Source organism: Aphidius gifuensis, linkage group LG2, assembly GCF_014905175.1.
Source record: "Aphidius gifuensis isolate YNYX2018 linkage group LG2, ASM1490517v1, whole genome shotgun sequence".
NCBI classification, from domain to species: domain Eukaryota; kingdom Metazoa; phylum Arthropoda; class Insecta; order Hymenoptera; family Braconidae; genus Aphidius; species Aphidius gifuensis.
Genome location: NC_057789.1, coordinates 4,517,498 through 4,543,570, shown reverse-complemented (window position 1 = coordinate 4,543,570; position 26,073 = coordinate 4,517,498). Strand labels below are relative to the sequence as shown.

Genomic DNA, 26,073 nt, shown 5'->3' with positions numbered 1-26,073 from the left:
TGTCGAATGTTGAACAATGAAACACTTAAAAATATAAATTTCAATGAATGTTTTTTTTTTTTCTTTTGATAAATATTTTTTATTTTATATATAATATAAAAATATTGTTAAATTATATTTCCAATAAATTAATTATTTTATTTATTTATATATTTTTTAAATTTATTTATTTTTTTTTTGGATAATTTACAATATAAAAACGCCATACGTTAAACGTGATCTCGTTTTAAATTTCTCGTGTGTGTCATCTGCTCATCGCATATTGATCGAGGGATCATCGATATCGTATTTCAATAAATTTAGAAAAAATAAAAAAATATTAGCCTCTGAGTCATACGATAGCCCAGAAAATTTTCATTTAAATTTTAAGTTTCTTATTTTATTTATTTAATAATTCTAACCAACACAAATTATCATGTATTTTATATTCATCGATGTTACCTAAGATATCGATAAACGTAAATAATAATACAGACTCATTAATCAGTACATGTTGACATATTGATCAAGGTGAAATAATAAAAAATTTACACATTTATATTAAATAAATAAACATGTATTTCTTTTTAGCCTACTTGAAAATTTTGTTATATTTATAAAAAATTTTTTTATTATTTTTATTATTTATTACTGATTAAAAAAATTTTATTTTTATTCGTCAATTGAATCCAGGTGTTTTTTCAATTTTTTTAGAAAAAATTTTCCACGTAAAATTTCATTGTAAATCAATTGATGACATTTTGCGATAATGTTTAATTTATGAGTCGGGGGAATAAATTTTGAAATTTTTTTTTTCTTTTGATAAATCAATTTATCAATGATATAAATCAAATTTATTATTTTTATCTATTTATATATATTTTTAATTAATTAAAACATGTGTGTATTTTTATTTTGTTGAATTATTTAATTAACCGCAATGAAATATTCAAATATTTTGAAACTAAAAATAGATAAAAAATTAATTTTCTAAACAATTCCCAGGATATATATACCGGAAATAATTTGATTATTATATATAAATTTTTTTTGTGTGTATTTAGTTCGTGACACATGTGTCCTTATTTTATTTTTTCACCCCAAATCTTAAAATACCTCTCAAGTAGAACGTGACGTGGTGAAACAGCCCCTAAATGTCGTTCCGGATTTTATATTTTTAAATATTATAAATTTATATTAATGTATAAAACCGCTGTTAATGAATTATTTATTTTTTTAAATGCAGCTTTTTTTTTTTTTTTTTGTTTTTGTAAATCATAACATATGGACAATATAAAAAAGTAATTTTTTATATTTTAAATTACAGCAAATAAACGTTATTTTCTTTGAATTTTTTTCAACAATTTTTCTAAAGATGAGTGGATAATATTTATATATAAAAAAAAAAAAAAAAAAGATATAAGTTTATAGGCAAAAAGAGTAAATGAAAAATATGAAATGCTTCGTTTTTTATGAATGAAATCAAGTACCGTGTAATGATGATGTTACATTCAGATCAATGAGTCATTTATATTTTTTATTTTTTTTCGCTATGCATTTTTTTATTTTTTATCATAGATAAATTCTATGATAAAATTCAAGTAGAAATTAAATTTTTGAATAAAGTAAAGAAAATAATAAAAAAAAATTAAAACAATATTTATTTTATAAAATTATCTCAGTCGTAAAAAAAATCCTTTCAAAACTATAATTAATATTTTGAAACTATAATTTATATTCAAAAAAATAGGAAGCATAAATAAAATTCCAAATGCAATTTTTTTATTATTACATGTATTTAAATTTTTTAAATTCAAATATATATATCTAAATTTGAAAATACAAATTCGTTTTTATTTTTTTCTTTTTGGTATACCTATGTGATTATATAATTATCAAAAAAAAAAACATATAAATGATAATATTATGCACGTTCAGACTGTGACGATCGTTAGTTAAATTTTGTGCTGATTGAAGGTGATCGTCAACGATATATACGCAAATACATTCACGGATGTGGTTTAACCGTGACTATACAAGGGTGCGACGGTTAAGTGAACTTGCACTTGTCCCCATACTCATATGTATATATTTATTCATCAAAAAGTTTGAATAAATTTTGACAAACACATGTAGGGAATATTTAAAAGTGAATTAAAATGACATAAAGGTGGTTGATTTTATTTCAAAAGGGATAAATAACCAGTGCTTTTTTTGCAGGAAAGAAAAAAAAAAAAAACAAAGTTCTAGGTATATACTGTAGTATTATAAATAATAAGTTTATGGAAATTTTGATAAATATTATTTCGTATACTGTGGGTAGTCGAGCATCCTTCCTCTTCCTTTTTTGGCCTCTTAAAACCTAAAAATACACTTCAGTGGGGTCCTTAAATCCAAATGCATAAAATACAAATTAAAATGGTCCTAAAAAAAATCGTCAAAATTTCTGCAAATATAAATACAAATAAATTAAATTTAAATTTTATTTTTAATTTAAAGATAAATTAAATTTGTAATTTATTTTTAAATAATAATAATACAAATTGTTTAAAATTTAATATTTAAAATTAAGATATTTAGTGTCAACTGTGGAAAAATAAAAACTTCACCTGTTGTAACCACATGAAAGTCATGAAAAAATTATTTACAAGTAAATACACTTTCTTTAAACAACAATAATACAATAAACTAGTATTCCCATGGTCATATTATATTTTTTTAACTGTTAAAATTTATGCCCCGTAAAGAAGCATGCACTTTGATGTCAAAAAACAAAAAAACCGTTACCTTTATCCTGTCAAAAAAAAAAATTATTATTTATGTTAAAAAATTACTAGCCAATTTTAACTGGTAGAAATTATTTTATTATTTATCTATTTTTTTCCTTTGTTTATTTGAATGTATTTAAACATATAACCAATCATTTATCGTGTAATAATTATAAAAGAAATTTTAATAACAAAAAAAAAAAAAAAGTACTGGTGTTACTCATCAGGATACAACGGTATAGTAAACGCTCTATTAGTTCCATGCTGGGGGGAAGACAAGCCTTTAAGCAAGCCTTATGTCAAGTTTAATTGAAGAAGTTAACAGGAAGGCAATATATATTTATTTTCGTGTTGAACCAAGGTAATAAATAATATAAACTATTTAAAAAATAAACAGATATTGTCTTTAACACACTGGAGGTCTTGGCTTGATGTCTAGCTTATTAATATTTTTTTTTTTCTTTAAACTTATTGTGTAACGATCACCCATTAGTTCCATGCTGGGGGCACGCGAATGCCATATGCTCATAAACGTCTTGTGATCGCCTTTAAATTTTTATTATATATTGAAAGGTATCAAATTTACAACATGACTGACCCTGACAGTTTTAGGTCTTCTTATGTATATTTTTAACAAATGACATACGGCTTATGCTATCGTTTTTTTTTTTATAAATTTATTTCCTGCTTTCCATCAAGGTGTTCAATTGAAAATTAATATCAATATTTAATTTATTATATAATAAACAACCGGTAACACATACGAGCGCTTGATAGACCGCGCGACATATGAAATGTTTATTTGTTTCTTTAAACTTAACTGTTAATTTCAGAGTAAAAAAAACAGAGCATGTATTTGATGATTTTTGTTGATATAATATGTTCAATTTATTTTGTATCTAATATGGATCAATACAAGCCAACATGACGCTCTCTGTATCATTAGAAATCCACAAAAAAATATATTTTACTTCTTCAAGATGTCTTTTATTTAATATGAATATTTTAGAAATGCAACGAATATTTATTGTAAAAAAAATTGTTTAAACTTTTAGGAAATTTTAACTTCATAATTTTCCACTGGTCTTTTTATTTTCGTACGGGTTTCTTTGTGGGTTTTTTTTTTAAACCAAAAATAATAGTAAAAATAATGTTACAGAAATTAAATTTAATTCATTGATATTAAAATAAATTGTAAAAATTAAAAAAAACCCTATTATGTTTATCTCGAAAATTCAAGAACTAATGATAGCTAAATGGAGTCAGGGGGAAATGAGGGGTCTCTAGTAGCCTGGGTTTTCTGATCACTGAACTTTCAAAAATTTGAGATTTCATGATTTTCAATATGTAATTATATTTATTAACGTATTTTCAATTTTCAAAGATATAATTTGTCAGATCAACATTATGTAATAATTACATTTAGAAATAAAAGATAATGTCAGATTTTATAATTTTCTACGCATCGGTCAGATAGTAGGTTCAGATAAAAACTCGATTTTACATTAGAAATAATTTTTTTAATTATCATTATGTAATTACTGAGGTGATCAGATAATGTCATTTATATTTTTACGCGATTCTTGATGATATTAGATATTATGATTTTATTTTCTAAGATTTTTAAATTAGTTCATTATTAATAATTACTATCAATAAGATAATGTGATTTTTTATAATTTTATCGGTCTTATGAATATTTAGATTTACAATTTTAAAATTTAATCAGATAATCGATTATGTATAATTACTTTCAATATGATGCTTTCAAATAATTTTTGATCGAATATTAAGAATAATACATTTGATATTTATGTAATGTTGGAAATTTTTCATAATTTAAACAATATATATTTAACTTTTTCAATAAATTTTGATGAATTTTTGAATGATTTTTAAATAGGAATTTTTTTTTTTACCTATGAGGAAAGTAAAATTTACAATAAATATTCGTTGCTTCTTTTTATAATAAGATAAACAATTTTGCTAGTAGAAAAAAAATAACATTGATGACAATTTATTCATCGGGATTTGATTAAATTATTTTGACAAATTAAATACAAATTATTCTCTTTTTTGTTGTAAATTTATTTAATTAATTTAATTTGTTCACAACAATAATATATTAACATCAAAAATACGTTGCATCGCGACAAAATGACATACTGGTGATCAAGTATTAAGTATTTTCATATTGTGCAATTTAAAAAAAAAAAAATTACAACATATTTAATTAATTATCATTTTTTTTTCAAGATATGATTGCTACATTATTGTTTTCTCAAATTTATTAATTTACTTTTAAACAATTGATTGCAATTTTAATCTAAAAATCAGATACTGATATTATATTCGTATACAAAAAAAGAAAAACAATTTATTTTCTAAAAACTAAATATTTTTCATTTTCTAATAATATAATTTCTATCAAACATCAAAACTTGATTTCATAAAAAGTTACATTAATTTTTTTTTTTAAAGAAATAATAATATTAATATTTATTGATAAACTAAAGGACTGTTTATGATAATTGAATGTATTTTTAAAAAATAATGATATTAATTTCACACACACGTATATATTACACCTGCCAGACAAACAATTATTATTAATCAATAATTAGCAATATTCGTTAGCAAACATCACGTTTTAACAATTCACATAAATCTTGACCTCACAGAATTATTCATATTTAACAAGCAATATTTTTCTTAATCATTTCAAATCAAAACACATTCAACATCAATATATAATCTTGAAATATATTTATCTTTTTTCATCTTTTAATTTTCTAAATCTTACAAAGAATGAAAAGTCTATTTTTGCATAAATATGATTAACTATAATATGAATGAGTATTGAGTTTATGAAAAAAAAAAAAAAAGAAATAATATATAAAACGTAGAACAAAAATTAAAAATAGTCAAATAAGTTGAAGACATTTGAAATGATTTTTTAAAAAAATTATACAATTTGTCCTGATTGACAAATTATATTTACATGATTTGTAATGAGTCATATTCAATATTACTAGTCAAATTAATTGGCAGACTACAATTTATTTATAAGCACATTTAAAACACTTGTCTGTGATATTTGATGCACAATATTTTACTCTTTTTTTCTGTAGCGAAGTTAAATAAATTATATTGTCAATATGAAATGTTCATAACAGAAGTTAATATTTCATAATCATTGTCTTAACAAATTAGAATTATATCCAAAGTCTAGTTATTAGCATTTCTTCATATTTACAAATAATTATTGTTCAAATGAGATATTTCGGTTAATGCCTTCAATTTAATTCTATTTACTTTTTTTTGTTTTTTATCTTATTTTTTGCATTTGATCGTTTTTGATTATAAAAAATAAAGATAATTGTCTGTCATGAGACCCTTTTTACAGATACAGTTAATCAATTAGTCACGCTTAATATTTGTAATGAAAAAAATTAATATTCGTCGTAACAATCATTTAAAAATAATCTGTCTTCATTCATTTTTTGTTATTGTTTTTTTTCAAATAGACTCTGACGACATTTCACACATTAGTCTGTTGTAAATTTATTTTTGATATATATAATATAAAAAATAATGGTTTGAATTTTAAAAATCAATATGACATTGAGTTTTTATTTTTGTTTATTTGATTATTTTATTTTAAAAGTATTTTTGAGGTCTTGAATTATTTAAAACGAATTGTTTATTCGTGACTAGAGTTGGAATCACTTGGATTCAACGCACGTGAATTTATCAATTTTAAAAATAAAAAATAAAACTACTACTGTTATAATTAAGACTGTTATATTCCAGTCAGATAAAAAAACATGATCTTGATATTGTTTCAGAGTCTCGTTATTTTATAATTAACAAACACAAAAAAAAAAAAAAAATACAAAAACATCGAGTATCAGTGTATTACATTCTCAGTTCGACGTACTTAATTTTCAGTCAATTGATCGATAGCAAAAAAGAAAAAAAAAAACATTGGAAATAAATTACACAATAATAATAAGAAAAATACAAATGAAAAAAAACATAATTAAAAATAAAATGCATCGAACTGTTAATGGAAGTACTCGATAAACTTGATACAGTATTTTAAAAATTAAAAAAAATAAAATAATAATAATTTGGCATTATAGTAATTACGTGTCGTTTAAAAATCTCATTGATAAGATCTTTGTCTGAATAAACTACTAATTTCCTCAATTGTTTTGTTTTTAGTTTCTGGTACTTTTTTATAAATAAATAATGTAAAACCAGCTTGTAGAATGACAAATATAATAAATACATTTGTATTCATGAGTTGTTGAAGTGGTAAAAATGCAATACTAACAATAAAGTTAGCAGCCCAATTAATTGCAATTGATATTGATGTTGCAACTGGTCTTGCTGATTGATTAAATAATTCAGATACCAAAAACCATGGAATACTTCCTGGTCCAGTTGCAAATAATACAACAAACATTATGACAAAAATAATTGCAAAAATAGCAATAATTGGTGATGAATCCTGTATTAAAAATAAAACAAAAAAAATTAAAATTATGTTGATATACAAAGTATTTATAATAATATATTTTAAGTAAATTTAAAACTCACAGCAAATGTTAAAGCAAGTGTTAAAAGTGCTGTATCAATAACCATACCACCAAATCCAAATAACAGCAATGTTTTTCTACCGAATTTTTCAACAAGTAATAATGAAACAAGTGTCATCAATACATTAACAACACCAACACCAATTGTTGCAAGTTCAGCTTGTCCTTGATTTAATTTAGCCATACTGAATATTTTAGTTGAAAAGAACATAACAGCATTGATACCAGATAATTGTTGTGCCAACATAACCATAACAGCAATAATTATTGGAATTCTTAATGCTGGATTAACAAGCATTTCTCTCAATGTTACTTTTGGTATATGTTTTACAGATTCATATTCAGATCTCATGTCTTCCATTTCTTCATAAACATCAGATGTTGATCTGAGCCATTGTAATGCTTTTTGTGCATCAACATCTTTTCCTTTACTCAACAAAAGATATTTTGGACTTTCTGGACATATTGGTAATGTGATACATTGAAATATTGCTGGTACAAGTGTTAATGCTAATAATAATGGCCATGTATTAACAGTACCAAGAAGACTATTCATACTTATTATTTGAGCAACAAGAATTGATATTGTTATTATTAATTGATAAACAGTACCAATTGCACCTCTTAAATGAGTTGGTGATATTTCAGCAAGATACATTGGTGCAAGACCAGCATTTAAACCAGAATTAATACCAATTATTAAACGTCCAACAACAAGCATATGCCAACTACCCCATGTTCTTGCAAAACCTTCTAATATTGCTGCCAAAGCAACTAATATATTTACTACCAATAAACTTCCTTTACGTCCAAATTTATCAGCAAATGTACCAACTAATGAACCACCAATCATACCACCAAGACAAAATATTGCAACAACAATTGACCATACCATTGTTACATAATTTTTTAATTCTGGTGGTGATGTATCTTTGTCATAAGTTGCATTTGATTCATTTGCTTTTAAATCACCAATCCATTGCTCGATAATCTATCAAAATAAAAGAAAGAAAAACAATAAATATTATATATTTTATTATAAATAAATAAGTATTAATTTTCATACCACTTGTGGTGAATTGACAACTCCAGTATTGTAACCATGTTGAAATGCTGATCCAAGTGCACCAGCTATTATGGCAAATAGCAAATGGCTGTTTAAACCCTGAAAATATTAATAATTAAACAATAGAATTAGTTAATTATGTTTGTTGTTAAAGAGAATGTTTTTTTGTTTAATCGTTTTGATATTGTAATTAGCTTTTAAACTGAACAAATTGGTCTTTCAATTTGAATTAGTAAATATCTTTGATGATGAGGACAATTGGTTCGTTGAGTGATCATCATCATCATCATCATCAAGTAATAGAAATGATATTGTATAGTTTAAAATTAAATTAAATTATTACTATTATTCTTTGTATATAATTTTTTTTTAGACCCGGATGATTAAATTCAATTAATATTTTTATTTAAGGTGATGAGAATATTTTTTTTTAATGCTTCAAATAAAGTGGATGGGAACATTTAAAAAAATTATCTTGAAGAATTTCTTTTTTTTTAATTGATTAATATATTAATTATCTTTTATGAATATTTATATTCTTGACAAGAAATAATATGTTTTGTCAAAGGTCATTTTGATATTTGTCTGGCAACGAGGCTTCACTATCAATGATGATTTTACAATTTAACATGCTCTATTTGCAATATATAAAATAATAAATTAAATATTATTATTTGCCAATTATTAAATATTTATGAACAATAAATTAATAAATCATTCATTTGATAATAAATTGATATAACTAATTAAATAAATGATTTATTTAATCTCTATTTATTTATTTTTCAAGTAAAAACGAATAATTTTCTTTTTTTTTTTTATTAAATTAAAACTAATACGTGGATTTTTTAAAAAATACATTTTTTTTTAAATATAAAAAGTCTATGTGTTGATTGACAAGTGATAATAATCGATTACTTTTTACCAAGTTGTTATGACAACAATTGAAAAAGTGCATTTACTTGAATAAATTTACTCAAATATTCATTGAGTATTTACAATGATTTATCAACGACTTTTCTCAAGTAACGCATTAGTCTGAATAAATATTTATCTAAACGTCATATTTATTTAAACAATATAAAAATAATTTAAATAATTTTACTTGAATTGAATTTATATTTAAAAGAGTGTTGTTAAATTAAATTTCAACATTACACTTGATATATTTTTACAACACATGTGATGATATTCACTTGTGCTGGTTGATAATGTCCTATTATTCATTGAGCCTGGATCAAACCATTCAAACACATGTTAATATAATAAAATGATGAAACTTGTACATACATTTGTTCAGTACATATATCATAAAATTAGCATCTGATATTCTGATGAAGAAAGAAATTTAAAAAAAAATAAAATAAACGAAATACTTTTTTATTTTGTCTTTTGAATATGTTAAACACACTCACACACGTTGATAATCCATGAAACATGATACAAAATGAAAAAAGTAAATAATATTATAATTAATGCATTGAGTTTTTTTTTTTTGCGTTTCGTTTCGTTTAATTTTTTTTTTTTTATTCTGTGAAGATACATATAGTAGAACGTCATGGTCATGTTTAACATATTATTTGTAATTTTAAATTTGCAAGTAATTATAATTAAATTCACAGAATAATACTATTGATTTTCTTGATTTTTAATTTAAATATAAATCCAGTAAATAATAATTTTTTCGACAATTTATTTATACGTTAAATTATAAAATATTTATTTTTATTTTTGGGACAATACTAATATCAAAATTATACTTGAAAATTGCATATTATTCAGTAATTATTAATAATAAAAAAAAAAAAAAGTATATATAATTAAAGACGAGTTCAAAGTCGCGGTAAAATTCAGTAGAAACTTCCAGGTCTCTTAGGTTTTATTCAATTGGCTGTTGAGTAGACGAGCCTCCAAACTAATACCCTAACAAAATGCAATACTCACAAGAACACACAGGCATTTAAACACCGACAATAATAACAAAATAAAAAATAAATAATGTTGCACAAATATTAAATGATAATAAGATATCCCTTAAACTATACATTTGTTCTATTTTTTTTTTGTATACATTTAAACAATTTAAAATAGAAAAAATAAAGACAAATGTATATTTATGATATAATAAAATATGACATAAATAAAATGAGTTTAAAAAAATAAAAAAAAAGATAAATTAAACATTTATTTATTCATATATATTAAAATTAAAATTTATTTTTTAATATAATCTACTATTCTCATAAATTTTGATAATAGTTTTTAACAAATATTTAATCAGGTAAAAATCTGTATAATGGGGAGATCCCTTGAGAATTTCTCAAAGGAAAAATGTTAATCGAAATAACGAAAAAATATTTAAAACTACCTGTCTCTTTTTTCGTTGGAAAAAATTCAATGAATATATTTTTTTCTCAAAAGAATTTATACCTGGTGGGTTATTAGAAATATTTAACGAACAATTCGACATACCTGAATTTCCTTGTACATTTTTTTTCTTTTAAATTATAGTTTATAGAATTTTTTTTTTCAATTTTCTTGTAGTGAAAGTAAAAATTACGTATGAGAATCTTTTTTTTGGAGCTTGTATATTTGAAAAAGGCACGTGTAGACTAACTCGTACAGCATTTCGGTTAACGTACTAGTCTCTCCCCACTTGTATTTTAAATTTTTATTATCTTATTTTTTATATATATATTTTTATTTCCTTTTGTAATGAGCCCCTTCCTTTTTTTCGAATTTAGAACATGACGTTGTAGATTAAACACACAGATATTAATAGTATATACATATATGTATTTTATATATTTAAAATATTTATGTATTTGTGAGAATATAGTTTGTATTAGTGGAATTTTGTGAAGATGAGCATTTCAATGTGTTAATATATTGTATGTATTTTTGAAAGAGGATTTAATTTCATTGGCTTGTTTCTCAGTGTGCTGATCTACTGACCATTTCATTGGTTTGAATATTGTCGAGCCTCCTGACAAATACTTGTTCACTTAATTTGTTGAGTATTTATTATTAGCTACTTAACGACATACCTTGCACTTTTTTTTTTTTTTTTTCTATTTACTTTAAATCTATGTACATTTAACGTAATTTTTTTAAAAAACATCCATCATTTTTTAATCAAGTAAATTTAATTTATTTTTATTTGTTTTTGTAAATTTTTTAAAATTATATTTCACTTGACTTTTAAATTATAGATAAATAAATTAAATTATTAATTTTTTTTTTTTATGTATGCTTTAAAATAATTAAAATTCATTTATTTAAAGATTATATAGGTATATAATTTTTATTTTTTTCTTTTGTCTCGTGTACTTTTTTCACATTGTGTATTAAAGAATTAAAAAAATTCTATTATTATTATTATTCTGTGCTTATTTGAACAATGAGAATGTGATGCTGGATATTCATATTGTATTTCAAAAAAACGAGATTTTGCTATATAAAATTAGAATGGAAATAATTAAAATGCTGGTAAATATGAATGTAAATTATCCGATTACTTGAAATATATTTTTAAATATATTTTATTTTGGTTAACCGAGAGAGTCTTTGAGGTCTATGATCTTTGATATTTGAGAATATTTTATTTATAGTTATAAATTATAATATATTGTGGTTTTTGATATGAGAGTTGATAAAAACTGGTTTTTATTAGAAATTCAATAAATTATTTCAATAAGGTAGGTCAAGATTAGCTAAATTAATATACAAATATTGCAAAATAGATATTCAAATTAATGTCTTATTGACCAAAGAGAAATTATATTTTTTATATTTAAATGTGAATCATAAATTAAGTATTTCATTATCTGGTTATATGAGGAAAACCCTGGACGCCCACTGGACAGAGTTATCTCGTAAATATGACAAATAAATCTGTAGATTAAAAAAAAAAAAAGGCGTATGTATCGCGTGCAAAGGAAAAAAAAAAAAAACCACTAATCAAATAAAAAACCCGGACTAGAAATTATTTGCCATTGAATATTCTACAAATTATTTAATAAAAATACATATTATATTTACAAGTTGGGATGATATTACTTATGTAAATTGACAGTGACAATATGTGACATGCAATACAGAAAACATCATTTCATTTTGTATTATTAAATTTACATTTGAAAAGAAAAAAATATATATATTCTTTTTTCTAACAAATGTTATAACTACATATATCACGGGTTTTTTTCTTGAATTTTATTTTTTTCAACTCAAGGTTTATCATTTTGTTTATCTACTTTTACTAATCACCAAATTTTTAAATGAAAAGAAAAAAATATTTCTTCGAAACGTGAATGATAATAAATAAAAATAAATTTATTCAAAGAAAGTTGAAATGACGAAAAAAAAGTAATAGATAAAATGACGATAATTTAATAGATTTATATTATTTTTATGGATTTTTAAAAATATATTTATATTAACAATAAAATAACTCGACATGAAAACATTACACCAGACTCTTATCGTATCGATAACAAAAAAATTTAACGTTGTATTGTTTTCAACACTAAAATCAACATAAAATCTCGACAGAATTTATTTTAAATAAATAATAAACAAAATGAAAAATATTTATAATAATTATTAATTATTTTACCTTGGTCTTTGATTCTTCACCCATTTTTGAATAACTCAATTAGTTGTTCAATAAATATTTCGATTGATAAACCAACCAAAAAAATTTGTGTGTATATTTATCAAGCAATTGAAGCGTTGATAATTACCGAAATAAAAAAAAGTCTTTAATTTCTTTTTTTTATAATTTAATATTTTTTTTACCGGCAACTTGACCACGTGGAATAATTTTTTTTTTTTTTCTCTTTATCTGGCTTAATTTATTTTGTGATTAACACTAAGACACGAGCTTGACGATAACCACATAAATTATTTTTTAAATAATTAAATTTATTTTACAAATTAATTATTGATATTTAACAAAACTTGTCATTATATTAACTTTAGTTGGAAAAATTTAAGAAATATGTCAGCTAGATGTTGTTGGTTCACGAGAAAAAATTCAACAGACTTGAAAACTGAATAATGTTCGAATGAGCAAGAGGTGTATACTGAAAAGAACCAACACTATATCCCCTCTCTACCCCCTGATTATATTCTCTTCTAACCCCCCGCTATTTCCCTCGATTTTTCAATACAACCGACAACTTAACAAAATTCAAAGAAGAAAAATACATAGACTCAAAAATAATATATCAAAGCGAGCCCCCTTTATTTTTTTTTCAATTTAAAAATGTTTTTTCTTTTTTTTTTCGTTCAAGTCTTGATAATATAATGACAAACGTTGTCACGACCAGCCAATTTTTCAATTTAGTATATTGGCTACCATCAACAATTCAGCCTTCAAATGACCTATCTATCACACCGTCAATTTTATATATCAAAATTTAAAATGATTTTGCAAAAAATATACTTTAAAACAATAATTATGATAACTAATATTTTTGACAGAAAAAGAAATTGATAAGGCTTTTAAAATTGATAAATAAATGATTAAGAAAAAAGAGAAAAAAATATATAAAAAATTTAAATGAATCTCAGGGTCTTTGACCAAAAAGTGAAAGGATTTTTGTATCACAAAAAAAAAAAAATAGTTGTTTACGTTTTTTAATTTATTTATATAATTTAAATATTATTTTATTTTCTGTTTGGTTTTTAGTAGACACTGGATAACACCTTTGCAAAAAAGATAAAATAATTGACCGAAGTTGGCACTTGCAAGTGTGATTTCAATCTGACTTAAATGTTGTCTCGAAACCAGAGTTTTTGTTGACAATTTAATAAGAAAAAATAATCATTTTTTTCAATAAAGTATTGACTTGTGAATTTTTCAACAGTAGAGGGGATAAAATACTCTACTTTGTTAAATAAAAAAATGTATTATTATTATTTTTGTATTACGTGAGATGTGATAAATACATGCAAATTAGAAAAAAAAAATATCCAACAAGTGTGCTACTGTGAAAATTCTCTGTTCTAATTGGCATAGTAATTATCGAATGTCAATGCATTGACGAAGACAATGTGTGTTTTTTTTTTTTTTAATCAACAGATGAATAGTTGAGGTAAAATAATAATTGATGCGATTTAACAATAATATTTTTTTTAAAATATAAAAACAATGATAACAAGTTGTTATATATTATTTTGTTTTAAAATATTTTTTTCATTTAAATATTTATTGTAAAAATATTACGTTGCAATAATAATTGGAGAAATATGTAATGAGCCTTGAAAATTGACACAATCAATTGTTACATTGTTTAAAAATATAAAAATAATTAATTCTATTTTTTTTAAAATTAAAATAGAAAAGAAAAGTGTTTCGAGGAAATGAGAGATATTAGAAATTGCAATTAACAATATGATTTACTTGTAAATTAAAAGTGTTAATGAAAAAATTATATAAATAAATAAGCCAATGATAAGTAGAAAATATATTGACATCAATTAACTTGTAAAATTGTCACGTTTCTAACGGTGTCAACTTCCGTATTTTATTTAAAACATTGAGTTTAAATATTTTCATTTTTAAATCCCCTCCAACATGAACTAAATCCATATTACATATGTAATATGTTCACTGCATATAGATGAGATTTTTATACTTGTTAAAGAATTGAGAACAAATTTAGTAAGACGAATCATTGTGTCATTTAAAATCAACCAAAGCACATCTAATAAAAATTTATTTTTTCTATCATTTTCTATCAATCGCATTCATAAATAATAAAAAATATTCACAGCAGTGTAAAATAATTTATATTTAGAATTTAAACGATGAAAATTTGGTAAGTTCATAAATTAATTTAATTTAAAAAATATTTTTTAATTAAACATTTTTTAAATATATATAAGAACAAAAAAAAAAAAACATTATTTACTCAGTAATTTGTCAGATATCATTATGCTGATAAAAAAAATATACTTTTATAATGAAAAAAAAATTTCGAAATACTCACGACATCCTTATCAGCTGGAGTCTGTTTAAAACAAATAGAAAAAAAAAAAAAAAAGTAATGTTAATGACAATTTATTCAGATAGAAATGTTAATGATTAAATGGTCAAACTAAATGATAAAAAAATAAAAATAAAATAGTTAATTTGATGAATGAAGCTTACCTTTGATGATGGAGCCAGTGCTGTTGGTGTAGATGGTTGATCTTGAATTTCTTCTTTCGACTGATTTAAAAAATATTAATTTGTTAGTAATGCAATTTTATAAAATGAAATTGTTAATTAATAAATATTAATTTTACCTTTGAAATTTCCATGATGAAGCAGCTTGAATGTGAAACAACAAAAAAAAATAAATTATGAGTTTATGATTTATTTTATAGCATTGATATCGTTATTGATAATTTGATTATATTTTGTATTTGAGTTTAATAAAAATGTCATTTCGTTAAAATATATTTATCTACTGACATTTTCGTTCTATCATCATATGTCCATCGAAAAACTTTCCAAATATTTGCAGAGAATTTCTGATAAGATATTAAAAATATTCGTTGCTAAAAATTTATCTTGATTATTTTTTTTTTATTTAATTTATTGTTTACGTATGGATTTAATCACAGCTACCTGATCAGGTATTTAAATCTCATATATTTCTTTTGATATGAAAATTAATAAATAAATAAAAACAAATTTTTGCGAAAAAAGATATTAAAGTCATGCTTGAAGAAATCAATTTTTCAACAGCTGTTATTTAGTTGAGCAGTTAATTTGTATTCATTATTTTATTCAACAAAATAGTTGATAAAAAAAAAAAATTATAAACTCATTTAAGAGTGAATGATCAAAATTTTTTAAATGAAAAAAATTTGCTGATTCTTTATCAACTTTGTCCTCCAATTTCCAACATTAAAGGTCAAACAATCAAAGGTCATTAAATACTTTATGATCAATCCAAGACATATCTCTCCTATAACTTATAATTCTTTCTTTTTTTTTTTTTTTTTTTTTTGTTAATTCAAATATCGATAAAAAGAAAATTCAATTCAGCCGGGAATAAATTAACAAAATAATAAATATATGAATGAGAATAAAAAAGAAGGATTAAGGAAAAAAAATTATAAAATGATAATTTTTTAATCAGGTCAAACTGAATAATATAACTGATAATAAATTAATAACAAAAACTAATTATTATTATTTTTTTTAATTATAAAAACGTTCTTAAATAAAATTCATATACTCGATTTTTTTTTATAGTAAAAAAAAAATAATCCGAATACTATTAAACTAATGCATAATTTCAATTAATTAAATTTTTTTTTTTTTTTTTCCTGAACTCAAGGTCAAGGTGACGATGAAATAATAAGATAACGAAAAATGTTTTTAAAAAAATTGATCAAAATGATCAATAAATTATTATGACAATTGATTGTTAATTTGTTTTTTCAAATTTTATAAATAAATTTAAATGCCACTATCGAAAAATTAACTTTATCATTTAAAAGCACGTGCATGATTATAACAATTTTCCATTCAATTAAATTTTCTGATTAATGAAATCGATTTGAGCCATAATAATTTTGAGAAAATAATATTCAATCATTCATCACTTTTATTTTTATTTTCTCTATTTTTATATTTTCATGTCATTCATTAAATGATCATACACACATGATTTTCTTTTTTCACTCTAATTTTTATTACCTCAGTTTCACATTACTGACACTAATTTTTATTTGTTATTTTTATTTTTTTCATTAACATAGTATAACAAATAACAAGTAGTAACTATTATGTAACACTGTCGTATATTTTTGTCAATTTCAAAATAATAATTTAAATTAACAAAGACAATATTGTTTGTTGAAAAATAAAAATATTATTCATCAATATAAATATAAATAGTTTTTTGCATGGAATATATATTGATTAAAATTATTATTAAACTAAAATTGTTGTTTTTTTTTTTTGAGGTTATTTTATTGTAGATTATTTAATAATATTTATAAATTTAAATAATAAACTTTTTTAGTTCTAGTAATTGAATATGGTGGATTATTTTTAATGTTTAGTTAAATATTTTTTAACGTAGCACAACAACGTATGTACTAACCTTCAGTTGACCTACGGCATCAGCGAAATTTTTTATTCTGAAACGAACAAATTCGATTGCCGAATGCTTTATAATACTATCCCCTGAGCATCCCCTAAACACGAGCAACCCGAGCAACCGTATAAAACTCTCCCTTCATCAAAATTAAAGCGCAAGCGCAACCCCTCGTTGATTTTTTCTACCCCTCAAAAGAAAAAAAAAAAAAAATGCCGCATGTTTAAATTTAATTTTCATATTTCATCATTCGAAAAAATGTTATTCTTTATTTAAATAAACAATCAAATAGAAACAAATAAAATCCAATAATAATAAATAAATAAATAATATAAATTTTTTTTTTTTTAAATAAGAAATCAATAATTTCATTTATCGAAATTTTCGCCTATACATTTAAATCAATATATTATAAATAAAATAAAATATACAAATCAATTTTTTAATAAAATAAAATTTAACAATTTTTTTGTTGAATTAAAATACTTTCAAGCGTAAAATGAATAAAATTATTATAAAAAAAAATTAATTATAATAATGAAAATACAGTCAATGACATGTTAAAAAAAAATGAGATAATTTTTTTTTTTTACTCGACGATAATAGAGAAAAATAATGTCATTGCACGATATTTATTGTTATCGTCTAGTTTCCAATGAAGCGGAAAGAGTGAGATATATACTTCATGTGGTTTTTTTTTTTTTGTAAAACGATTGTGAATTTCAAAACTTGCATATCCATCGTGTTTATAATTTTCAAGATTTAATTAATATATTATGATTTAATACGCAATGTGTTTACATGAATGACGAGCCCCCCGACATTTGTGCACGCCCTTTATATCGACCAATCAGAAGTTTAGTCGATAACAGGATAGCTCATCCACCCCTTGACCGGTGGAGTGACGTAACTCAAACAAAGCATGAAATAAGATGATAGAAAATAAAAAAAATCAAGTGTATTGTAATAATAAATACATAAGATTTTTTTGCCCTCAGTCTCGACTGGGAATTTTGAAGGTACCTGTTGAAAGTCACGTAGAATATTGCAAATCCAACTGACGCAATATTCTGCGCGGCTTTCGCAAAATATTTTTCCAAAGTTCTATGAACTCTATATGAGAACCGTGACTAATAAAAATCATAAAATATCATTCTTTCTAAAATAGATTATTTGATTTTTTTTTTTTTAATTAATAATATCATTAAAACCAACAAATAATCATGTCACTTTTAAATAAATAATATTTAAAAATCAAATGAATTAATTGCATCATATTTTTTTGCCAAAACAATTGTATCAATCAATTTTTTTATACAAATATTTATATGTGTATTTTTACACAATTTGTTTATATATTTTGAAATATGTTTTTATAAATATTTGATAAATTTTATTATTTATTTTTCATTGATTTAAATTTTTTAAAAATCCATATGTAAATATTATTAAGTTTTTTTTTTATTGAGGAATTATTAAAATTGATTATTAATCGAGTACAAAAAAAAAAAAAAATATCTGGGGGTCAATGGTGATCATCTGGTCGTAACTTGCGTCATACAAAAATAAAAAAAAATAAAAAAAAACTACCTCATTGTATTGATAAAAACATAAATTTATAAAAATTAAAATCACCTTGACTTTGAATATATTTAAAAAACAAAAAATAATATATAAATTTTCTTATTGACAAATTATAATTGACATTTTACATTTATATCTTTTATTGATCTTTTGAATCATTGATAATTGTTTATGAATAAAAAAAATTTACACATTAATATGCTTGACATACTCTCATTGCGTAATAAAAAAATAAAAATGCATTTTGCATAGTATAAATTTATTGAACGTAACTAATCAAGTGAACTCTTTCAGTATCAAATCAACAATTCGTTTAATAATAATATTGTGGTTTAATAATAATGTGAAAAATATTTGTTGATATTTTTATTATTAAACTATAATTTTATTATATTTTAATATTTTATATTATTGAGTCTATAAAAATTGATTGGCTCTCTTTTTTTCCTCTTTTCCATATAGCACATTGAAGAATTTAATTATATTTCTATTGAAAAATATTTTAAATTGTTTATTAAAATGACTCAGATAGTTGGCAAAATATATATTAATTTATAAAGAATTTATTTCTTTAATTTATTGTTTGTTAAAGAGTGCATGTGCTCAAGGTTGCATCAGTATCATACCAAGCCGAAAATAAAACAACCACACCTTTCATCTCGTGAGTCTAATCACGCGCGCAAATTTCTGTCAAGATGACGACATTTTTAACCAAGTTGAACATGCAAATTGATAGAAATTATGTTTTTTTCTTTCTACTTTGAATGAGGAATAATAATAATTTATAAAAATATTATTGAGTTTACCTTACTGGATGACAATGGTACAGCTGTTTCACGAGCATATATTGGAGCATCAAGATCACTGACACTGCTGCTTATACTTGGTGCTCTTGATTCATCTCTACCACCTGGTACTGATAATTGAGTTGGTCTTAATGGATGAGATTCAGCAATAAAACCTTCACCAAAATCATCGTCATCACGATCCATGGTGACTAGTTGAAAACTAACTAAATTTGATAAATAATTTAAATTAGAAAATCACAATTTGTTTTTCAAATAAATAAATTCTTTGACTTATAATGTACAATTTAATTGAAATATTTTTCACGTAATATTAAATTTAAATTGCTAGTTATTAAAAATAATAACAATAATAATTTAGACTCTAGTTAATTGACCAAAGAAACACTTTTTCTGTCAACTATTTTAGCAAGATGTCAAGGCCAATGGCATCTTCTTTTTATACATCAAAAATGTATTTAATCATTTTTTTTTTTTTTAACAAAAAAATTCATTGATTAAACAAAATTATATTTGATACAAAAAAAATATATACTTTTGAACTTGTTGATTTATAAATAATAAAAAACAGTATTTAATTTTTTTTTAAAACTTTTTTACAATAGTTTTTTTTCAACCTTGACTAAACGCCCAAGATAATAACGATTATTAAATAATACTTACTTTGGTTCCTTCCCGACGAATGAGTCATTGACAACACCTTCGATCTCGATCAATTAACTGGAAAAAAAAAGTTGAAAAAATTATCTCACTTGACAAACATTATCTTGATATTATTGTTTAATTTTTTGCATTTTTTTTTTTTAAATTAATAGTCAACACAAAAGTGCATAATAATGATGTGAAAAAATTTCTAGTGACGTTTTGATTTTGTAATGATTTTCATCACGTGGTCCCTAATATTTTGCGAAATAAATCTTGATTCAATGTCGTGAATTAAAAAGATATAATTTAAATTTTTTATTTTCATTTGTTATGTGATTTGTATATTAATATAAAAAATTAATATTAATTTATAAAATCAATAAAACAAGTCAAATCTACTGACCTGATTATTTTTTTTTAAACTATTTTATTTTTTTATTTTTTTAATATTATTTTTTTTATATTAAGTCACCCGTATTACGCATCAAGACATTTGCAAACGTTAAAATTAGCGTCATTTACTATATCTATTTGCAATTCTTTTTATTTTATTTTTTTTTCTCTGAGAATAACAAAGTTGAATGTCAAAAAAATATATATCAAAAAATGATAATAATGGCAAATTTAAAAATATATTTTTTGTGTGAAAAAATAAAAATAATAAAATAATTATAAATAATATTATTAATGAGTGTAATTATATAGACAATTGTACTATTTTATTACCTCGTAAAAATATAAATTAATAAAACAAAATAAATAGAGAATATATCTCGTTGAGTTACGAGATAAATTCTGTTAATTTTAGGTGTTTAATTTCTCGTCTTAAAATAATAGTAAATTTTCCAAAAATAAAATGACTCTAGCGAATAACTTTCAAGCAATTTTGTTTCTTTAAATTGTTTTTTTATATTTAAATATAACTAGACCAAGAGCAATGAAAAATAATAAACAAAAATACCGCAAAAAAAAAAATTGGAAAAAAAAAAAAGTAAAATAGATAACTGAAGTTAACACTGCACCAATTTGATATGCTCTTGAGACTGTGACAGAGGACGCCGTCACCGTCGGCAAAAGACGTACAAAAGTAAACCAAGATGTAGTTTAAATCGTGTGGCCTGATGCCTACATCCAACGATCAAAAACTATCGGGGCAACAACACACACATACATTTGAATCCCTAGGATTTAATTTTAACACAACTATGACTACATAGTCATCGTCACGACGTCATGACGAGCCTCCGTTTCTTTATCGTTTCATCGATATAACATATTACATACACGTGTACATACGTTTTTTATTTATTTATTATTTTTTTCTCTTATTTTTATATAATCCATGATGTTAAAGTGCAGCTTCAATTGATCACAAACAACAATTGATTTCACCCGTATGTCACAATGATTTTTCCAAGAACAATTTGCCTGAAAATTTAAAATAAATATCAAATAAAAATAAATATATATATTTATATAATTATTTTTATAATAAATCAATAATTCATTATAATTTTTTTTAGTATTAATTAATTTTTATTAACTTGAAAATTAAAATTATCCTCACAATGATTTTTCTTCTTTCCAAGTAATTTTTTTTCCATTGCTGCTTCTGGAAAAAAAATAAAAATAAAATGAAATTTAAAATACATACAACAATTGATTATTTAAAATATTTTTTTTTCATTATATTATTTCGTTTTGGTATTGACAAGCATGGCATGACGTAAATTGGACCATTTCCATAAATAAAAATTTGTGAATTTTTTTTTATTTTTATATTTTCAAAGTTGCGTCATTCTTATGTATTAAATTGATAAAAGATAATTTAATTTTAGAGCTAATAGAAATATTGAAAAAAATATTTTTCATTTATTTGGCATTTGTAAATTAATATTTAACTGTAGACAAAAAAAAAAACAATATATTTAGTAAATAAATATTAAAACGGCGCCAATAAACACGTGACTTTCAACTTATTTTTAATTTTTTATGTATGTGTAAATATTCATGTTTAAATAATTATGTTCGTGACTTGAGAAACGCAATTCATTGATGTGGAATTTTTTTTAAATACCACTACATACTTATAACAAATGATCTTTTAGGTCAAATTAATTTCATACTTTTTTTTTTTTTTTTCAAATACAATAAATGAATTTGAATTTCAGCCATTTTTTCCCGCTTTTCTAGCCAATAATAATAATAACAATAATAAAAACAATATGACTGATTTCAAGGCCCAAAAAAACATGTCTTTTGATAACACAACTATTATTATTTATTAATATTTAATTGCATGAATTTGAGTGTCTAAATATAAAGATTAATGAAATTATGAATTTATATGTTTAATTAATAAATTATCAGCTGACAATATCGCCGAAAAGTTGTAATTAAAATGGTGTTTTTAACACGTTTTTTAGGTTATGCCGCAAAAGAAATAAAACAAGTAAATAAATAAATTAAAAATAATAATTAAATGACATGACAACAATAATAATAATTATTAATATTATTTTGTTTTGGATTTTAGAAGGCACCAAGAAAATATCTTCGAAGAGGATTTCTTGATTCATTTACTTTACAAGTAAAAGCAGGAACAGGAGGTTGTGGATTACCAAAATATGGAGGTATTGGTGGTCGTGGTGGTAATATTTATGTTGTTGGAACAGAGGGTGCGTCTTTAATTGGATTAAAAAAATATAAAGATAAAAAAATTAGTGGTGAAAATGGAGGTAATAGTTTAGCAAGAGGACTCATTGGAGCACCAGGCAAAGATTTAGAAATTCCAGTGCCTCGAGGTGTTACTGTTTATGATGCCAACAATGCTGTCATTGGTAATAAACAAAAAAAACAATTAATCATGATGTAATATTACAATAATTGAATTTTTTTATCCAACAGGTGAAGTTGACCAAGACAATTCAAAACTTTTAGTTGCCTCAGGTGGTATTGGTGGCTGTGAGACAACTGGTTTTAGTGGACAAAAAGGACAACATCGTAAAATTGTATTGGATCTTAAATTAATTGCTGATGTTGCACTTGTTGGTTTTCCAAATGCTGGTAAAAGTACAATGTTAAAAACATTTTCAAATGCTAAACCAAAAGTTGCTGATTATCCTTGTAAGTAAATTTTTTCGATTGATAAATTTGAAATATTAATTGTTTGCTTTTTAAATTTTTAGTTACAACAGTTAAACCACATCTTGGCACTGTTACTTATGATGATTTACGACAAATAACAATTGCTGATTTACCAGGTTTAATTGAAGGTGCACATATTAATATTGGAATGGGTCATAAATTTTTAAAACATCTTGACAGAACAAAACTGTTGGTATTTGTTGTTGATATTCAAGGCTTTCGTTTATCAGTTAGACATAGTTTTAGAAATTGTCTAGAAACAGTTGTATTACTAAACAAAGAGTTAGAATTATATAAACCAGATTTATTAAATATGCATTCAATTCTTATCATCAATAAAATGGATACACCAGATGCTGATAAAAAATTCAAAGAAATTGAATCATCATTGCATGATTTACCAAGTATTTTAGATAAAATGCCAGAAGAAATGAGACCAGATGTGCCACTACATTTTAATGAAATAATAACTGCATCATTGAAATCAAATAATCCAGATGAAATTAATAAAATTAAAGAACGTATTAGAATTAATTTGGACAAACAAGCTGAAGAAGAATTTGAAAAACAACAAGGAACTACAATGACTAAAATTGAAACTGATTTATATGAAAAAATTAAACGTCATAATACGAGAGTTGCTCCAACTTTAGTTTAAATTAATAATAATTTGTTGTATATATATTTTATATTGTCATAAATAAATAAATAAAATTCTTACATTATAAAATAGAGAGTAGCTGCTTTGTTTTGATTGTACTGCATTGTATATCAGCTTCCTTGACAAGTGGTATCCAATCAGTGCCCAAAGGTGAGCGATGTTCAATATCAACTTTAGCAATTTCGTCTGGATCTCTAATTACTCCACAATTTTCTCGCCATCTTTCAATGCCATTCCATGCAATCATTATTCCATTATCAGTACAAAGCTGTGGAGGTGGTCTAACAAGTCGATAATCCATTTCTTCACAAACGACATTTAAACATTTTGCAATAAAATCATTACAAGCAACACCACCAGAAACAACCTAATTTATAATTTTTTTAAATATGCATTTTAATAATATGCTTTGTGGTTTTTATGATGATAAATTTATTCAATAAACTTACCAGTGTACGTCTATCATCAGGAATTAAATTTGAATGATCTAAAAATTTCATAGCTCTTTTTGTTTTATGGCCAATATGTTTTCCAACTGATAATTGAAAACCAGCACAAATATTATATAAATCAGGTACAATACCATCACCACAAATATCAAATTCTTTTTCTTGTCTCCATATTATTGTGTTTACTGTATTTTTAATACCAGAAAAACTAAAATTACAATCACGATAATGTGGCATTGGTACAGGAAATTCAAATTGTAATGGATCATTTGAAAATTTTGCTGCATGTTCAATAACAGCACCACCATTTTTATCTCTATATTGTGGTAAATTAAATATTTTTAATTTACGTGCTACTTTGTCAAATGCTTCACCAGGTGCATCATCAAGAGACGTTCCTAGTAGATAAAAATCATCAATTTTTTTAACAAGAGCAAGAAGACAATGTCCACCAGAAATTAGTAAAACAAGAAATGGTAATTCAACCTATACAACAGGAAAAAAAAAAAACTAAAATTACAAATATTTAACAAACAAAAACCAGATGAACAAAATTTACCTTTTCAACCATTCTTGCTGTTAATGCATGTGCTTCCATATGATGAATTGGAATGTATGGTTTATTACCAATTTGACAAAGATATTTACCAAATTTATTACCAACATCAAGTGACAATGGAAGACCTGGTTTAACTGTCGTTGCAATTGCATCAATATCACGTAGTTTTAAATTTGCTGATTTTAATGCATCTTCACAAACTTTTGTTATATTTTCATAATGCAAATCACGAGCTACAGGTGGAATAATACCTCCATTTCTATTTAACAATAATGAAAATCATAATTATATATACATCAACATATTGTTATTCATTTATTATTTTTACCTTGTATGAATTTTTTGTTGTGAACAAAGTGCTTGGCCAATAATTTTTCCAGTATCATCAACAATTGCAACACCAGTATCATCACAACTTGTTTCAATTCCTAATATTTTTATTGGTCTACAATGATTACTATATTTTTTATTATTTTTTAAATTTGACAATAATTGTAAAAATAATTTTTCATTATTTTTAATTTTTTTAAACATTTTATTATATACCTATTTATAACTGAAATTAATAATTATTATTTTAACAATATCAATCAAATGAACATTTTGAAAAATAAATAATTAATAAAAAATATCACCATGTGTGTGTGTCCTATGATAAAAAAATAGTATAAAATATAGTCAATGGCAAAAACATTAACCCA

General features: G+C 23.1%; 3 protein-coding genes across 11 annotated transcripts; 1 reads left to right on the top strand and 2 right to left on the bottom strand.

Moving 5' to 3' along the window:
* Window positions 1-5,320: 5,320 nt before the first annotated feature.
* LOC122848514 (solute carrier family 2, facilitated glucose transporter member 1-like) lies at window positions 5,321-22,169 on the bottom strand. 9 transcript variants are annotated; one of them, XM_044146613.1, is made up of 7 exons: window positions 22,124-22,169; window positions 21,283-21,984; window positions 20,575-20,631; window positions 19,912-20,117; window positions 8,418-8,516; window positions 7,353-8,342; window positions 5,321-7,263 (listed from the first exon to the last, which is right to left on the bottom strand). In XM_044146613.1, exons 3-7 carry the CDS (start codon window positions 20,600-20,602, stop codon window positions 6,916-6,918), a joined length of 1,671 nt encoding a protein of 556 aa, XP_044002548.1. In that variant the 5' UTR covers window positions 20,603-20,631; window positions 21,283-21,984; window positions 22,124-22,169; the 3' UTR covers window positions 5,321-6,915. The 9 variants fall into 9 exon arrangements, with proteins under 9 accessions (XP_044002548.1, XP_044002549.1, XP_044002550.1 ...); XM_044146614.1 differs by having other exon boundaries at window positions 21,579-21,984; XM_044146615.1 differs by having other exon boundaries at window positions 21,853-21,984.
* A 621-nt stretch (window positions 22,170-22,790) lies between these two features.
* Window positions 22,791-24,391, top strand: LOC122848516 (GTP-binding protein 10 homolog). Its single transcript, XM_044146627.1, has 4 exons — window positions 22,791-23,008; window positions 23,093-23,396; window positions 23,464-23,682; window positions 23,745-24,391. The coding sequence occupies exons 1-4, from the start codon at window positions 22,958-22,960 to the stop codon at window positions 24,359-24,361; spliced, it is 1,191 nt and encodes a 396-aa protein (XP_044002562.1). The 5' UTR covers window positions 22,791-22,957; the 3' UTR covers window positions 24,362-24,391.
* A 34-nt stretch (window positions 24,392-24,425) lies between these two features.
* LOC122849403 (probable tRNA N6-adenosine threonylcarbamoyltransferase, mitochondrial) lies at window positions 24,426-26,066 on the bottom strand. Its single transcript, XM_044148099.1, has 5 exons — window positions 26,059-26,066; window positions 25,701-25,829; window positions 25,373-25,631; window positions 24,814-25,299; window positions 24,426-24,731 (listed from the first exon to the last, which is right to left on the bottom strand). The coding sequence occupies exons 1-5, from the start codon at window positions 26,064-26,066 to the stop codon at window positions 24,426-24,428; spliced, it is 1,188 nt and encodes a 395-aa protein (XP_044004034.1).
* Between the last annotated feature and the right edge of the window lie 7 nt (window positions 26,067-26,073).

Excerpts from the sequence above, each read along its gene's own strand:
- LOC122848514 (XM_044146613.1), bottom strand. The coding sequence starts at position 20,602 with ATGACTCATTCGTCGGGAAGGAACCAAA. Across the intron at positions 8,517-19,911 it reads TACCATTGTCATCCAGTAAG|GGTTTAAACAGCCATTTGCT; the intron begins GTAAACTCAATA and ends TAATATTTTCAG. Across the intron at positions 7,264-7,352 it reads CACTTGCTTTAACATTTGCT|GATTCATCACCAATTATTGC; the intron begins GTGAGTTTTAAA and ends TTTTTAATACAG.
- LOC122848516 (XM_044146627.1), top strand. The coding sequence starts at position 22,958 with ATGGTGTTTTTAACACGTTTTTTAGGTTATGCCGCAAAAGAAATAAAA. Across the intron at positions 23,397-23,463 it reads TGCCAACAATGCTGTCATTG|GTGAAGTTGACCAAGACAAT; the intron begins GTAATAAACAAA and ends TTTATCCAACAG. Across the intron at positions 23,683-23,744 it reads AAAAGTTGCTGATTATCCTT|TTACAACAGTTAAACCACAT; the intron begins GTAAGTAAATTT and ends TTAAATTTTTAG.
- LOC122849403 (XM_044148099.1), bottom strand. Across the intron at positions 25,300-25,372 it reads CAGCAAGAATGGTTGAAAAG|GTTGAATTACCATTTCTTGT; the intron begins GTAAATTTTGTT and ends CCTGTTGTATAG. Across the intron at positions 24,732-24,813 it reads CTGATGATAGACGTACACTG|GTTGTTTCTGGTGGTGTTGC; the intron begins GTAAGTTTATTG and ends ATTATAAATTAG.